This window comes from Nuphar pumila, chromosome 7, assembly GCF_984573655.1.
Source record: "Nuphar pumila chromosome 7, dmNupPumi1.hap1.1, whole genome shotgun sequence".
NCBI lineage: Eukaryota > Viridiplantae > Streptophyta > Magnoliopsida > Nymphaeales > Nymphaeaceae > Nuphar > Nuphar pumila.
In genome coordinates, this window is record NC_143255.1 from 34074416 (window position 1) to 34091854 (window position 17439).

At 41.2% G+C, this 17439-nt stretch overlaps 1 protein-coding gene and 2 non-coding genes across 3 annotated transcripts; all 3 read right to left on the minus strand.

The window, feature by feature from the left end:
• Nucleotides 1-7802: 7802 nt before the first annotated feature.
• Nucleotides 7803-7875, minus strand: TRNAA-UGC (transfer RNA alanine (anticodon UGC)). Its single transcript has one exon. It is a non-coding gene; the product is annotated as a tRNA-Ala (tRNA).
• Nucleotides 7876-8634: 759 nt separating this feature from the next.
• On the minus strand, nucleotides 8635-8707 carry TRNAA-CGC (transfer RNA alanine (anticodon CGC)). Its single transcript has one exon. It is a non-coding gene; the product is annotated as a tRNA-Ala (tRNA).
• A 3294-nt stretch (nucleotides 8708-12001) lies between these two features.
• Nucleotides 12002-13776, minus strand: LOC149831852 (dormancy-associated protein homolog 4-like). The gene is made up of 3 exons (XM_090012256.1): nucleotides 13469-13776; nucleotides 12505-12598; nucleotides 12002-12387 (listed from the first exon to the last, which is right to left on the minus strand). Exons 1-3 carry the CDS (start codon nucleotides 13695-13697, stop codon nucleotides 12360-12362), a joined length of 351 nt encoding a protein of 116 aa, XP_089868382.1. The 5' UTR covers nucleotides 13698-13776; the 3' UTR covers nucleotides 12002-12359.
• Nucleotides 13777-17439: the final 3663 nt, after the last annotated feature.

The window sequence follows — 17439 nt, forward strand, 5'->3', positions numbered from 1 at the left end:
AAGGAAAGAAAGTAAAACCATAATGGTCTTCAATGGTTACAGATTATATAACGTTTTTTGTAAAGAACAAGAGCTTGCATGTGCTTAGGATTGGCATGAGAAGCCAGAAATCTGATTTAAATGGTTGTCTTTCATCATGTGTTTAAGAATATGGCAAGATGGGGTCTTGAATTTGTTGGGTCCGGCGAAAATTTTCCGGAGAGGCGGCATACTAGACGGCCTCCTTGTAGCAGTGGCCCTGCATTGCAAACAGAAAACAGAAAACACGCAGGGCGTACCTGAGGCGGCCATTGAAAGAGCTGTGCTTGCCGGAGAGGAGATTTGCTTCAACTTAGCCGGTATGTAGCCACCAAGAGCGCAAGCCTCCGAATGCTACCGGTAAGTCGACCTTATTCCCCTTTTTAATTTTTGTATTGCGCTCGACTTGGGTCGCTCATGATACCCAGTCAATATAAAGCATACGGTGGGAACGGTTTGCGTAACCGTTCCCCCTAATCGCATGCACATTTATCGGATGGATCATCCCTAATGTGGGGATGTATCCACATCGTGGATAACCACCACGCCAATCGTGGTGGTTAATCCAACATTCTCCCACTTGATCCGACGATAAATTCTTTAACCAGAAAAACCTTATAGGAATAACTTGATGAATAGAATGACCTTTATATTCTATTCTAAAGGTCCTTAGTTGAATCTCTAATCCTTATGAGATTAACAACAACCATAATGAGAATCAAAAGACTGAAAGTGATCACTTTATTTATATGCATATGTCAAAAAGAGTTTAACAATCCCATCCTCATTACATGTTCGGAATATAATCCCGGTGCTAGCCCTTTAGTAAGAGGATCAACGATCATCTCTTTGGTACCAATATTGACAATATGCACTAAATGATTCTTTGTCCTTTCTTTAACAACAAAATACTTCAATTCCATATGCTTGCATGACGTAGTACTTTTATTGTTATTTGAAAAGGACACCGCAGCTTCATTATCACAGTAGACCTTCAGTGGCTTCCCAATGGAATCGACCACCATTAACTGTGATATGAAGTTCTTTAACCATATAGCCTGCGAAGTAGTCTCGTATAATGCAATGAATTTTGCCTCCATGGTGTGGGCAGCAGTGGTCGTCTGCTTTCCACTCCTCCAAGAGATCGCTCCCCCAGCAAGTAAGAAGACGTACCCAGTAGTAGACTTTCTACTATCAAGGCATCCTCCTAAATCCGCATCTGAGTAGCCAATGACCTCGAGGTGATCAACTTTATGATACGTTAACATATAGTCTTTTGTCCCTTGCAAATACCGCAAGACTTTCTTGGCAGCCTTCCAATGGGGTAAACCTGGATTAGACTGAAATCTACCAAGTACCCCTACTGCAAAAGAAATATCTGGTCGAGAACATGTCTGCGCGTACTGCAAGCTGCCAACAACTGATGCATATGGATAAGCACTCATCTGTGCTTTGTCAATATCGTTCTGTGGACAATCCTTTAGGCTCAGCTTGTCACCTTTTGATATGGGTGTAGAAGTAGGAGAACAATTATCCATCCCATATCTCTTTAACACCTTTTCTATATAGGATCTTTGGGAGAGGCCTAAAAACCCTTTTGCTCGGTCTCGACGAATCTCAATGCCAAGAACATAAGCAGCCTTACCCATATCTTTCATATCAAAATGTGATGCAAGAAACTGTTTTGTCTCTGAAAGTAACTTAATATCGTTGGTTGCAAGTAAGATGTCATCCACATACAACATCAATATAATGAACTTACTCCCACTTTCCTTAAGGTATATACATTGATCAATAATGTTTTCTGTAAACCCGAAAGTCACAATGACTTGGGAAAATTTAATATACCATTGTCGGGAGGCCTGTTTAAGTCCATATATTGATTTGTTAAGCTTACAAACCAAACGATCATTTTCAGAGAAACCAAGAGGTTGTTCCATGTATACCTCTTCATTCAGATCCCCGTTGAGGAACGCTGTTTTCACATCCATCTGATGTAGCTCTAAGTCATAATGAGCTACGAGGGCCAGAATAATCCTCATTGACTCCTTAGTTGAGACAGGAGAAAATGTCTCATTATAGTCAATGCCCTCCATCTGGGTGAATCCTTTAGCAACCAATCTTGCTTTATGTCTCTCTATGTTACCTTTGGAGTCCTTCTTAGTCTTAAAGACCCATTTACACCCTACGGGCTTTACTCCTTTAGGTAACGTGACAAGATCCCACACTTGATTTTTAGCCATAGAGTCTAACTCTTCTTTTATGACTTCAATCCAGTGCGAAGATTGTTTACTCTCAACAGCTTCCATAAAATTCAACGGGTCATCATCCATATCTATGAAATCACCAGGCTCTTGAAGGTACACCACATAATCAGGATGTATGGCAGATCTCCTAATCCTTGTGGATCTCCAAACAAGTCGTTCCTCAGGCTCAGATGAAACCTGATCATCCTGCTCGTGTTCTTCCGCATTGTCCACAATAGGTTCACTTTGGATTTGTGCATTAACAATCGAATGATCAACCACATTATCATTAGGAATAACAATGTGGTATCTTTCGATGTTTTTCTTAACAGGTGATAAAACTGGATCCTATATTTCCTCAAAACCAATGCTTTGAAGTGCACTTAATCCTACTGAACCATCTTCTAGGAATTTAGCCTTATCCGTTTCAACAATCTGTGGTGAGTGAGATGGACAATAAAACCTGTACCCTTTTGATCTTTCTGGATAACCAATGAAATATCCACTGGTTGTTCTTGGATCAAAGGCTTTAATGTGGGGGTTATATAGTTTAGCCTCTGCAGGACATCCCCATATGTGCATATAAGACAGTGATGGTTTCCTACCTGTCCACAACTCGTAAGGAGTTTTAGGCACAGATTTCGTAGGAACCTTATTCAAAATATGCGCAGCCGTCCTTAAGGCTTCACCCCACAACTTTATGGGAAGTGTTGAATAATTCAACATAGCTCTGACCATTTCTTTAAGCGTACAATTTCTCCTTTCAGCTACACCATTCTGATAGGCACTACCAGGCATGGTATATTGAGGCACAATGCCTTCCTCTTTAAGAAATCGCGCTAATGGTCATTCCCTTTGCCCCATCTCAGTAAACCTACCATAATATTCGCCACCTCTATCAGACCTGACTATTTTAATAACCTTATCGGTTTGTTTCTCTACTTCTTTCTTAAATTCCTTAAACATCTGAAAAACATCAGATTTTTCAAAAATCAAGTAGAGATACATATACCGAGAATAGTCATCAATAAAGGTAACGAAATATTTTTCGCCTGTGTAACAAGGGGAAAATGGTCCACATACATCCGTATGGACTATTTCTAATATCTCACTACTGCGTTTGGCACCCTCTTTATATATGTTTGTATGCTTAGCCTTTATGCAATCAACACATGGGTCATTGTTAGTAAAATCTAGAGATTGCAAGATCCCTTCATTTACCAGTCTCTTTATTCTCTTTTCAAAGATATGACCCAACCTTCGATGCCAAAGCATGTAAGATTTATCATTCATCATGCTACGTTTATTTCCAACTAATGCGTATTCAGAAGTCAAAGACTCCTGAGTTTGGATCTTCACATTCAATCTATATAAACCATCATAAACAGATGCAGAACCAATTTCAATTGAATTTCTGAATATGAACAATTTGGATTTTTCAAACTTAAAACAATATCCAAATTTATCCAACTTTGAAATTGAAATTAAGTTTCTACTATACGATGGAATATAAAAGACATCATGAAGATCTAAAACTACGCCTGTATCCATAGTAATCCTGCAGGTTCCAACACCCTTCACATGTGAACGCATCTTGTTTCCCGAATAGATGCTTTTCTCATGCATTGTTGGTTCCCTTCTGCTCAGGAACAGCTGTAGACAGTTGGAAATATGAACAGTAGCACCAGAATTAATCCACCAGCTATTTTCAGGAATTTGTAATAAATTACATTCATGAGAAACAAATAACAAATTACCTCTCTTTTCCAACCACTTCTTGTACTTTATGCAATTTGCCTTTATGTGTCCCTTCTTCTTGCAAAAGAAGCACTTTATGGGAGCAGAGTTGGATTGCTTATCTTGAGATGACTTATCCCCAGTTGGCTTCTTCCTAGCATTTCTCTTAAATGCATTCTTCCTTGGTCCTACCTTGGACGTATGAGAAGCCATATGTGCACTTTGCACCTTCTCACCTTTCATCCTCTCTTCTTCTTCAACACACTTGGACATAAGTTCATTAAATGTCCATTCATCATTATGTGTGTTGTACGAGATTTTGAAAGGTCCGTATTCCAAGGGTAAGGACGTTAGAACTAAATGCACTAGGAAAGAATCAGAGATAGTGAGCTTCATGTCATTCAGCTGAGACGCTATGTTTCTCATCTCCAAAATGTGCTGGCGAATGTTTCCCCCTCCAGTATATTTCATAGATATCAATTTTGACATCAGGGTACTGGCTCTGGCCTTGTTTGAACTCACAAACTGTGCCTCAATGGCATTCATGAATTCTATCACTGTTCTGCATTGTGGGATAACACTCTGAATGTTCTTAGCTACTTTAGATTGCAAAAACAACAAGCTAAGTCTATTCGAGCGCTCCCACTTCTCAAAAGCAATCTTTTGATCAGCAGTACTCTGATCAGTGAGGGCAGCGGGTTCATCTATCCTTAGGGCCAGATCTAAATCCATATACCCTAATGCAAATAAAACAGTTTCTTTCCAATCACTAAAATTGGATCCATCTAGAAAAGGTATGGAGCTAGAGCCATCTAAAATCACAGAACTAGAAACTGCATGACAAAAGACACGTATCAGGAAACATTCATACGAGACTAAAACTTTAGTGGAAAAAGCAAAATAATAAAGGCCCTTGATATGCTTCTTTCCAGGCGAGTGAAGGGGGTCATCGGAGTCCTACTTTGGTAAGAGCTCCGACACGCGAAACCACTTCGCCTACCGACCATATTCGGTAAAACTAAGGTTCTTGTGAAGATAGACCATCAACACAAGGTATCTTTGGATACACATGTGTGATGTATCTCGACACATTTACCTTATTCTACCCTACTTAAATTCCAAACACGATAAAACTACCTTTGGGTCGTCTATCGTTTCATGAATATAAGTACAATGTGCATATCGGCTTAGGAACTGTATGATAGTATAAAATTCATTCATGACTCACGTGTATTCAGTCACTTTGGTGACATGAAAAACACTGATTCATTTAACTATCCTTAATGCTAATATGTAAAATTATATCTTATAATAGTCCGTAAACCGAATGGACTAGACATATGACCCTCGAAATGGTTCTTAAACTGAATGAACCAGTCATATGTATCACGAACCGGTCTTAAAGCACTCTGAACCGGTCTAAAACAGCCCCGAACCGGTCATCCAAGGGTCCAAACCGGTTCTGAACCTTATGAACCGGGTCAAATATGAACAAAAGTTCATTAAAACCCTATAACCGTATGACAAAACCTCTATATTTTCTTATATTTAAGAAAACAGGATCTTAGCATCTCGGAACCGGTGAGAAACTTGAAGGAACCGGCCAAAAACGGCTCCGAACCGGTCCCGGAAGGGGACTGAGTCAGTCCTTGATCCGGTTCAGGCCAAATAGTGCCTGGACCCTTCTGGATCCGGGTCAGACCCGACTGCTAACTGGATCCGGATCAGACCCGGGGTTATCCGGATCCGGGTCAGACCCGGTACAGTCATTATCCGGGTCGGACCCGGTTACAACTGGATCCGGGTCGGACCCGGTACTAACCGGATCTAGGTCAGACCCGGTACTAACTGGATCCGGGTCAGACCCGGTACTAACCGGATCCGGGTCAGACCCGGTACTAACCGCTGGATCCGGGTCTGACCCGGGGTTTTCCTTATCCGGGTCGGACCCGAGCGGGTCCCCACCCGAATCCCTGATCCGATCCGAGTCACCTTATGGATCGGATTCGGGTGGGCGGGTCTGGTTCAAAAATGAACCCGACCCGAAAAACAAAAACGATAAGAGTCGAAATTAGGGTTTTTCCAAAACCCTATTTCGCCCTTTTCATTTTGTTACAGGGTTTTGCCGCCGCCTGCCGGCAGCCAACGCCGGCGCCTACTGGCGATCATTGCCGTCGTCCGCCAGCGACCAACGCCGCCATCCACCGGCGACCAACGCCGCCATCAGATGGCGCCCTTCTCCGGCGAAAGCTCCCATCCGCCAGCCAAAAAACCCGATGCCGCAGAAGCACTTCCAGAAATCCGGCGACTTAATAGTCGTCGGCGACGGTCCCAGCAGCTCTTTAATGCCGGATGAAAGAGTGAAACGTCGGTGCAGTCCTCGCCGACAGAAAACCCCCAAAAAATACAGAGGTAAGTGGATTTTTTTTTTTAATCTGTCGCCCAACGGCGACAGTCGCCGGTGCCGGCGACATGCGCCGGTGACCAGCAGCAGGGTCACCCCACGGTGACCTGCGTTGCTGGTCTAACCGGAGCACACCCCGCAGCGGAAGCGGGGTGTGGGCCCATAACCCAATGTTGGGTCCGGCGAAAATTTTCCGGCGAGGCGGCATACTAGACGGCCTCCTTGTAGCAGTGGCCCTGCATTGCAAACAGAAAACAGAAAACACGCAGGGCGTACTTGAGGCGGCCATTGAAAGAGCTGTGCTTGCCGGAGAGGAGATTTGCTTCAACTTAGCCGGTATGCAGCCACCAAGAGCGCAGGCCTCCGAATGCTACCGGTAGGTCGACCTTATTCCCCTTTTTAATTTCTGTATTGCGCTCGACTTGGATCGCTCATGATACCCAGTCAATATAAAGCATACGGTGGGAACGGTTTGCGTAACCGTTCCCCCTAATCGCATGCACATTTATCGGATGGATCATCCCTAATGTGGGGATGTATCCACATCGTGGATAACCACCACGCCAATCGTGGTGGTTAATCCAACAGAATTACCATTGCTATGATTGTGTAGCCAACATTAGTTGCATGAGTATGAATCTCTCTTCACTACTTGTATTAGTTATGGTCTTCATTCATCTTGTTGGAAAACCTACAATTACTATCTTTTTATGGAAATGTGGTAACAAAATTATCACCATGAATATCATCAATCTTGAAAGCTTCTTCTGGAGAATGGGGCAATCCTCTGCTCGGTTGTAAAGCAGGAGTAGGGGGTGTCAAGGGTTTACCCAGACCAAACCCTATAGGGTCCGGGTATGGTGACAAATAAGAAGACCCAATTAAAACCTAGGTCCAGACCTGAAGGTCTTATTACATGGATCCGGGTATCGTTTGTGAAATTTTATACCAGACCCAGTTTTGATTATGACTCATAGTTTTTCAATGTAAAAATGATAAAAAATATTATTTTATCGGGTATGGTTCATTTTGTTCTTATCGGGGTCTGGGTATAGTTTCTCTTATAGTAGACCCGATTAGAGCAGGATTCGAACACAATACCGTGTCCAAAAATCTGATCCAAGTCTGGTTCCAGCTGGGTCCGAACCAAACCCGACCCGTTGACACCCCTACTTAAGATAAGAGCATTTTTGAACCGAACCGTTCCCATTGACACCAATCGGGAACGTGCATACATAAAATGCAACGGGAATTTAAGGCTCGTTCCAAAAGATATGAGCACAAGAGCACCGGACCAATACGATATTAGCATAAATTGAACTGTTTAAGTCATGAATTTTATCAGATATTCTGCTCGGTAAAAATGAAAGGAAAAATAAAATAATTATTATAGCAAGTGGAGATGTGGGGTATCGAACCCCAGACCTCTCGCATGCAAAGCGAGCGCTCTACCATCTGAGCTACATCCCCTTCTGATGAACTACAGCCTTTTAACACTTTTTTTTTAATTCAAGTCTGAGGATTCCAATCCACACGCAGATAATGGATTTGCCCATTTGGTAGGAAAGCATGAAATGGTTGGATCGTGCTAGACCCCAACCTGGATCGGAATTTTGGATTTATTTCTCCTTAATCAGATCTCTTTCGGATCTGGATTTATTTCTCCTTAATCAGATCTCTTTTGGATCTCAATTGTAATTCGGATCATGCATAATCCAGCCATGACCGATCTGTTTGTGCCCCAACAAAAATCCATTTACATGTAAAGAGAAAATCAAGCTTTTCAGATATCTTTATTGTCGATGTCAGGGTGGATCTGGACCATATCCGACCAAAATGGTTAACGGATCCGGCAGTCAAATCTGGATCGGACGGGACCTGATTGAGCAAGAACAGCAGGGGGAAGTTTCCGATTGCCTGAAACATTCCAACCAATAATGAAATCTGAAAAGATGGTCACGGCTGTTTCTTCCCCTCATATTTTTCACTCTTCAATATGTTGTTTGAGTTCTGGATATTTTGAGTTCTTCGTTTGGTTTCCTACTAAGATCTTGGTTTTCTGATGACCTAATTGTGTTCTGTTTGGGTCATTTTATAGGTTGCATCTGGTCTAGCAAAAGGACGAGGGATTAAGAAAAATGAAGAGAACGTTTGAGGTGTAAAAGGATGTAAAAATTGAACACAAAAGTTAAAAAAGTCGATAAACTTTTAAGAAAAAAACGACTAATATGGAGACGCGGGGAATCGAACCCCGTGCCTCTCGCATGCGAAGCGAGCGCTCTACCATATGAGCTACGTCCCCGTTGCGATTATTGCGTTTCTATAATTATACTTGAATTAATAAATTATAGTTTCGACTGCACCTTGCTCCAAATTGGCTAAACTTGCATTTTCGGCCCGGGTGCTGGGATCCATGTCCAAGTCACAAATGGACCTATATTTGAAAAACCCCAATCCGATAAAATTGAACTTTGGTTATTGTTTATCAGTCCAGATTCAATTATACCAAATTCGATTGGTCGCAATTCTTAGACCCAGCTTCAATGTCATTGCCTATACCGATTCTCAAGTGAATCGTTCTGAATAGGATAAAATTAATTCAAAAATAATTCGTGTCGTTCAAAACATGGCTTTTTTTAAAATTATTAAAATATAAAAAAGTAATTTTAACTATTTTTATATTTATTAAAAAATAACCCATTCAGGCTGATACTGACAACATTGGTTGAACCAAAAGAAGGTCTAAAATCTATGACCAATGATGATCAGACGGATTTCTTTAATTAGGGAATGAGGTTTTCTATTGATTGAACTATATATAAGATTTTTATCATTTATTTGGTAAGCAACATGTTTTAGATTATCATTTTTTGATATTTAAACGTGTTTTTAAAGTATTAAAAGTTAACGTCTTGCAATACTTTCTATTGTAAGACCTTGAATGCATTGCGAGCCATTTGAATTTTTATGTTTTGAAAGACATATATAGACATTGTAAAATCATCATGGAAAGCATATTTTGGCTAAATAAATTAGAAAAAGCAATTATAAAACATGATTAATAAAACACTCAAACATTAGAGAACGAGAGCTGCTCGATCATCATTAGTTGTAGATTTTGGACTTTCTTTTGGTTAGATGGTCCTTTCCTCACCATATTGATGTGATCTATGTGTTTGGTTTCACAAGGATTAGCTCTAGATTCACCCGTTTCTGTTTTATGGGGTAGATTTTTATTGGGTTGCAAATCAATGTCCCACAATTTTTATAAATTTTCAAGGTTCAAAAAATCTTTTTATTTTCAAGAACACATAATTTAGGTGTTGTTTCCTAGCAAATTGACCATGTTGAATATGTCTACGAGATTAGAATTGCAAAAAAATGCCAGAAAACTCATTTAGATGTATTTCTCATATATATATATATATATATATATATATAGAGAGAGAGAGAGAGAGAGAGAGAGAGAGAGAGAGAGAGAGAGCACTGGCATGGTGAATAGTTCCCATGAGAACTGATGGTACACCAGATATTTATCATTGTTTCTTTATATGAAGATATAAAATCTTTTGCTGTTTTCTGATAAAATTTAATTCATATTTATTTTTGAAGGAAAATATTATAGGACACATAAATTCATATTCATTTTGACAGAAGGAGTTTTCACCCACCGCCCTTTTCTCCATTGAAACAGTTTTGAGTTAGAAAATGTAGACATAGTTAACTCCCTGACATCTTAACATATTCTCTCTAATTTTCCCGGCTAGTGATATCACCTTTTTCTTTCTTTTTTTTTATGACGATAAAAGTGCCTAAGAACAGGGGTCATTTGTGGACCCCCTTAGATAGTAAAACCCAAGTCGAGTGCCCTACCCCCACAAAGAAATTCACTAAGCAAATCACAATCACCAATAAGATCTCTGAGAAAATTGATCCTGAGCTAGATGAGGTTCCACCAACTTTTCAAAAACCGTGACCTCGCTACTTGGGCAACCAGAAGTCTAAAAGTAGGGATGTAAATGGTTTAGATTTGGGTCAGATCTAGGCATTACCAAGTCCGACTTAATCCAGTTTGGCCTAATTGGGTTAGAATTGTCGGATTCGAATTCGGATGATAAAGATAAAACCAAACCTGGATATATGGCTAGCTTAAAATCCAGTATTTACACTTAATTGGGTTGGGTTTTTAGTCGGATTTGAGTTTTAGCTGGCTTCAGGTTCGGGTTTGAATGCAAAACTTAATACCAAACATGGATCCGATCATATCCAGATTTGGCTACCAACCCCCCTTAATGAACTCGGATTCGGGTTGGGTATCGGGTTGCACCCAACGTGCCTCTCAGATGATTAGAATCATTTGGGGTGTTTTCCTGAGAACTGAACAGTATGATGAGGTCACATATCACCAAACCTGCCTTTCTCATACTAATAGCATACCTACTAAAGGTAAGGATATCGCACTAGTTAAACATGAATTATATCCAACTATATAACATATATTACCGTTAAAAGCCATTGGAGGAAAAACTCTCCCATGAAGAAACTTAATCAAGTTGTTTTCTATGGAAAACAATCTACGGGAAAATTGCTAAAAGGCTGAATCCCAACACAAAACTAAGGAATTCAGTAAAGAGTCTGGAGCTTTAATGAAGCTTTCCGGTCCTAATTCGATGTCGTCGAAAATCGGGTTTTAATTCGTAGCTCATATTCGCAATTTAGTTTGTTGGGCATCAGGAATTACACATATAGTAGGCGACAAATGGAATCAGGGCCTCTGAAGTATCGCCATTGGATTCTCTAAGAATATATGAAACCCAGTTGATCTAGAAACACACCAACTGCAATGATGTACTGAAAGGATACAGCCCTTCAGATTATCACCTTCATTTTTAATGAAATCTATAAGCTTAGGGCCCTATAAAAATGTTGGCATTCAAGTAGGGTTGGTGAATAAGCCGAAGGAAGTCAACAAGGCATGTTGAAGCTGTTCTCCTTATGAAGTTCATATAGCTCGAACTCGATTCGAGTTCGTCAATGAGCCGAGCTCGGATTCTGTTCATCGACCTGTTAGAACTCATCTCATGAACAGTTTGGTTCATCCTGAGTGCAGCGACAATTCTGAAGGGCGCCTATCTTGTAATGAAGATCATATATTCAATCTGAGTCCTTCAAAAAATAACACATCTAATTAAGCTCCTCATCATCCAAATCAATGAATGCTTGAGAACTTTCAGTTCTGTCTAGAATAAGATGGCAGATAAAAGGATTAACTACTGTTTCACCAATATTCAATAAATGAAGACATAGCCAATTAATCTAAAAAGATTTTTCCATCAGTTAATATTGTTCAAATTGCTAATGATTGAGCAATATGTATTAGTGAGTGATGCATTTTTGAAATACATGTTAAGCTACATAAGGAAGGCGTTTTCTCCTCCCTTGTATCAATTTTGCTCAACACCTATTATTTAGAACTTCATGATTATGTTCTAGATCAGGTTCTCTTCCATTCATGATTAAATTATAGATCAGGTTTTCTTGTATATTACTAGAAATTTCACAATTTTTTCATCATTTAAATATATTAAAGACATAATTGAAGGCAAATCCTGCTTATTAATTAATTGTTATACACAAAAAAGTGAGTAAAACAGAAAGAGGAGGAAGATATCTACAACTTTACATTAGACATACACCCACTTCATAATATGCTACAAAAAGGGTGGGAAAAAAGAAAAAAAACAACCATAAGGTGGGATAAAGACTAACCCTACATGACACCGTTTACATAACAAAAGTTTTTTTTTTCTCCGAAAAAAAAAACTAACAAAATAGCAGAAATAATATAGAAAATACAATACAAAATGAAACCCTAAGTCCTTGTCTCCTCTTCTTCTCTTTTTCTATCTTCTCTCTAGAAGTTTCCTTCCCAACAAAAAAGCTCATACCCATCCTCAACGATCCAAAGCACTTATTACAACCCTGTAATAACACAAATACATGGAAAAAAAATCCACAAACAAAAAATTAGGAAACACAGAAATTAAAAATAAAATAAAAAGACAGTTAAGACTTGAGAAACAAAAAACAAAAACTAACCAATCATGGACAGTCGGACTTCTTGGTTCAGCACGTTCGTCCGCCCCTGCCGTGGATTTTCTAGTGAATTTCTTCAAATCTCCACGGGGAGTACCTATATAAATTGGACAAAAAAAAGTAGCAAAAGAATAAATATATATTCAGAAAATAAGTCAAAAGGGCATATTTAAGTGCTTCAACTGAAAATGACTGCAAATTTTTTCCCTAGAGAAAACTAAAAATATGAGATAAATATTTTCCAATAGAATACTTGTGCTCAAAAACATATTTAGTTGTGATTCTTAACCAAAAATAACAAAAAATATCCCTCAAAGGACACATTTTCCATATATAATTCGAAGCACAAACGTGCCATAAACTGAGAACCATGCGAATCGTCCGATTCGATTCATCGACTGTTTCCCATCCGTTTTAGTTGGTCGTGTTTTTTTTTTTTTGGTTCATTTTCTAAAGATTTTTGTCCCAATTTATAAACGGATAGGTTTCCCATGTAAACTATTATGATTCAAAAAGTCCACCGACTCGTCTGAAACTCCTTCCGAGTCTTACTACAAATTCCATCCCTTTCTGCTCTCTTCAAGAGCGCCCCAAGACTCGGGAACGGTAAGGAAGACAACGTATCGGCATGCGGGTCATGCTACCTTCCGAGACGACACAGATTCGGGTTTAGTCCCACCGAGTCCTTCCCCTCTAGTCCCCTCAGAGACTCGGAAGACCCGTTCCATTAGGAGGGTCACGCCTTGCTTCCGAGACGGAATCGAGTCGGACACAGTTGCCACCGAGTCTTTCCTCTCTGGTTGATTCTCCATCAAACCCAACAAATTTTACGCCGGAACACAACGATTCCGGCAATCGTTTGTCACTATCATCACTAAAAACGTGAAAATTTTCATGAAAAAAAAGAACACGAAGAACAAAAACAAGAAGAACGAGGTGGAAGAGGGGACACGGGGTGACGGATTACATGATAAAGGGGACTCCGGGGCACCCGAGCCGGCGGACGAGGCCGGGCTCGAGCCGGTGTCGACGGTGAGGTTGCGAAAATTCGCGGTCTTGATGACGGTGATCGAGTGGGAGACGCGGGGTGCCGGCCGGGACCCGCCGAAGGAAGGGTGCTTCCGGAGGCGGCTGAGGCCGCTCTCCGGCTGCGGCCCGGCAAGGGTGTCGTCCCACAACTTATCAAGAAGGCCCATGGATTGGAGGTTGTGGCTCTCCTCTCTTTCTCCGGAAGAGGATCGACGTTCTCCGACTGCGGTGGCCGGGAAAGAAGAGAGAAGTTTTTAGAAAGAGGGAGAGGGGAAGGGTTTTTAAATAGAGGAAGGGAGAGCGACGGAGGAGGCAGGGACGTTAACGTTGACGGCGAAAGAGCTCGGCTCGGGGGAAAATCTGAGACCCGAGACGAAGCCGACCCGATATGTGCGCCGATGACTCTTTGGATCTGAACATTCGCTAGGTCTATGGGATTTGGATTTGGTTTTGGTTTTCAAAACCACACTTTCAAGCAAGCTGAGCAGCCGATGAACTCTTTCGGGAAGCATTTTACTACCTTGGGGAGACGGGGTGGGCCCATTTGACCCGGTCCGAGTCGAGAAGACAATCGGACAAAGAGGTTGCTACACGATTTTACGTGTTACGGATAAGACCGAGAAGGAAGACGTGTCAAGATGTGACCAAACCCGTTGCAACACGTGGTGGTGTGCACCACCTTCCTCGTCACGTGAAGCGGACCCCACCCTCTATTATTTTTGTCCTTCAAGAAAAAAAATTAAAAAGTTTTTTTTTCTCTAACCTGGGATCCTTTAACCAGGGTTAGTTGGGGCCCACCGATCTGATCGGTTTTGACCAAATACTCGGCAACTAACCCGAGGTATCGTGGGGCGATTTTTTTTCTTTTTGGTTTAGAACTTTAGACCTCGCGTATACCAAAATAAAAGCTTCGTCAACTTGCCCCATGTTGACCATGAAGATTAGTCCATGGATCTTGGATATATTGGTGCCTGGAAAATTGTTTTATCCTTTAGGTTCAGCTTTGCTTTTTTTGCTGTTTCTATAGCATGCGATACAGAGGTCTGGTATTCGAATCCTGTCATCGATATTTCGCCTACACCCGAGCCCGAACAAGTTGTGTTCGGTTCGTTCACCTCGTTTACTGGCTCTACTTCATGGTCTTCTCGAAAATATTGCAATATTTGTCACCCTGCTTTGGATCCAGGTCCGGTCTATGTGCTTCAAGGAAATATGTCTTACATTATTTCTTTCCTAGCAAAGAGGTAAAAATACTAAATGCTAGGATGCCTTATTCCGATGGATCAATATCGGAGTAAAGCATGTCCAAATGAATCTGGATTTGGACCTTCCTGTGGCTAAAGTGGTAAGATTGGGAATATTGTAACCTTGTTCCTTTGCTAAAACTAATCCATAATTTGTTGAGCATTCTGATTGTTGCACTATTTGGTTATTTTCTGTGATGTTGGGGAGAAGGTGGTCACCTTTGTCTCAAGTTCGACTCTCACTGGCTGTGTGGGTGCCTTTAACTGGTGATCTCTGCAAGAGCTTCATTGTTTGTGATCCCACCCAGGGTTTACTTCGCAAGGGGCTGGGCCCATTAAGTCACCAATTCTCCACCAAGGTTCGATTCTCATGGGCGTTACTCATTTGTGCAAGCCAATGTGTAGCATAGGCCACGGGGGCAGGGGTCTTAGCCTTAGAGTTTTAAGCAGCCGGCACGACGACAGTAAGTATGGCAGGCTGAGCCAGTGCGATCAGGTTTTGGGTACTATTTCTTTGACACTATTAATGTTGCCCGAAATGAGGTCCATTTATTTCTGTCTTTTAGGAAAAGATGCAATACAAACAGATTAGGCAATTAGATAAGGATGAGAAAAAAACCTTATATAGTAACCTCTTTGTCGAAGCAGGTTATATGTTACCCCCCCCCCCCCCCCCCCAAACAGAAGAGTTAGCTACATCTCATGTTTGGGGTCCCAAAGAGCACCACGTATGTAAGCATGTGCGTCTCATATCCCCATGTTTGTCAACATTAATTAGCGTTGGAGTTTGATGCGATTGCAAAGACTTAAGTACCCTCTCTTCCATTGGTGCAAAAAAAAATGACGATTCTTGAAAAGGAGTGGTTGTAAAGACTTAAGTGCCCTGAAGATGATTATTTAAGACTCAGTATCTGCACTGCAGGATTATCCCAGAAAGAAATCTCCCCTGTAGGAGGCCATGAACATCAACCCTCTCACTCTCTCTCTCTCCCTTCTCTTTCTGCTTCTATGCACATCCATCAGAAGATCCTACATTGCTTTATCAAACACCGACTGACCTGCACATTGACTGTTGTGGAGCCTGATTCAGAGTTTTTACCCTTACAGGAGGAGGGTTTGGGGGCTCCTCCCAGCGTGAGTAGCATCATTCAACTAAATGAGTTGTAGATCCTGATTCAGAGTTTTTACCCTTACAGGAGAGGGGAGTGGGGGCTCCTCCCAACGTGGGTAACATCATTCTACTTGAAGAGTTGTGGAGTATGATTCAGAGTTTTTACCCTTACAGAAAGGGGGGTCTGAAGACCCCTCCCAGCGTGGGTAGCATCATTCAACTTGAAGAGTTGTGGAGTCTGATTCAGAGTTTTTACCCTTACAGAAGGGGGGTCTGAGGGTTCTTCCCAGCATGGGTAGCATCATTCAACTTGAAGAGTTGTGGAGTCTGATTCAGAGTTTTTACCCTTACAGAAGGGGGTTCTGAGGGCTCCTCCTAACGTGGGTAGCATCATTCAACTTGATGAGTTGTGGAGTCTGATTCAGAGTTTTTGCCCTTATAGAAGGAGGGTTTAGGGGCTCCTCCCAGCGTGGATAGCATCGTTCAACTTGATTCATTGTGAAGCTTGATTTAGAGTTTTTGCCTTTATAGGAGGAGGGTTTGGGGGCTCCTCTCAGCGTGGGTAGCATCGTTCAACTTGATTCGTTGTGGAGCCTGATTTAGAGTTTTTGCCCTTACAGGAAGGGGGTCCAGGGGCTCCCCCCGACACGGGTCCCAGGTATCGTGGTCAAAAAATACACAGAGTATCATGGTGAGAAAGACATATTTTTGTTCCAAGCAAGGTTGGAAGAAATCAATGGAAAATCCAACAAAGAGTATGCCAAAATCAAGATGTGGATGTCAAGCGAGAATGGTGTTGTGCAACTCAAATAACACAGAATAATAGGGGTCTGGTTTTTAGTTAAAATGGAAAATGAAATGACAATAGAAATCGCTGAAAATTTACAAAAATAAACTAAACTCAATAACGAAGACACCACTTTTTACGGATTTGAAATATGATCTCCGGCTAGGGAGATATGACCCTGACAAGTTGGTCCTAATTCGGGTAGCGATTTACAGCGATTTGCTTGCTGAATAACACTACAAATCGTCATAGTGATTTGTGGAAGACACTACAAATCGCTATATTGATTTGCAGAAGACACTACAAATCGCTATAGTGATTTACGGAAGACACTACAAATCGCTATAGTGAGATCCAACAACACTATAAATCACTGTGGGGCTCGTTGGAGACCCAAAAACACTATAAATCGCTATAGTGATTTGCGAAAGACACTACAAATCACTGTTGAAAAGCCGGATAACACTATAAATCGTTGTCGGGTTCGTTGGAGACCCAAAAATACTACAAATTGTTGTAGGAAAGCCCGATAATACTACAAATCGCTGTTGGGATCCGTGCCGAACCTCCCTCCTATAAGGGCAAAAACTCTAAATTAGACTCCACAACACATCAAGTTGAATGATGTTACCCACGCTAGGAGAAGCCCCCAAACCCCCTCATGTAAGGGCAAAAACTATGAATCAGGCTCCACAACTCATCAAGTTGAACGATGCTACAGTCAGTGTGCAGGTCAGTCGGTGTTTGATGGAGCAATGTAGGATCGT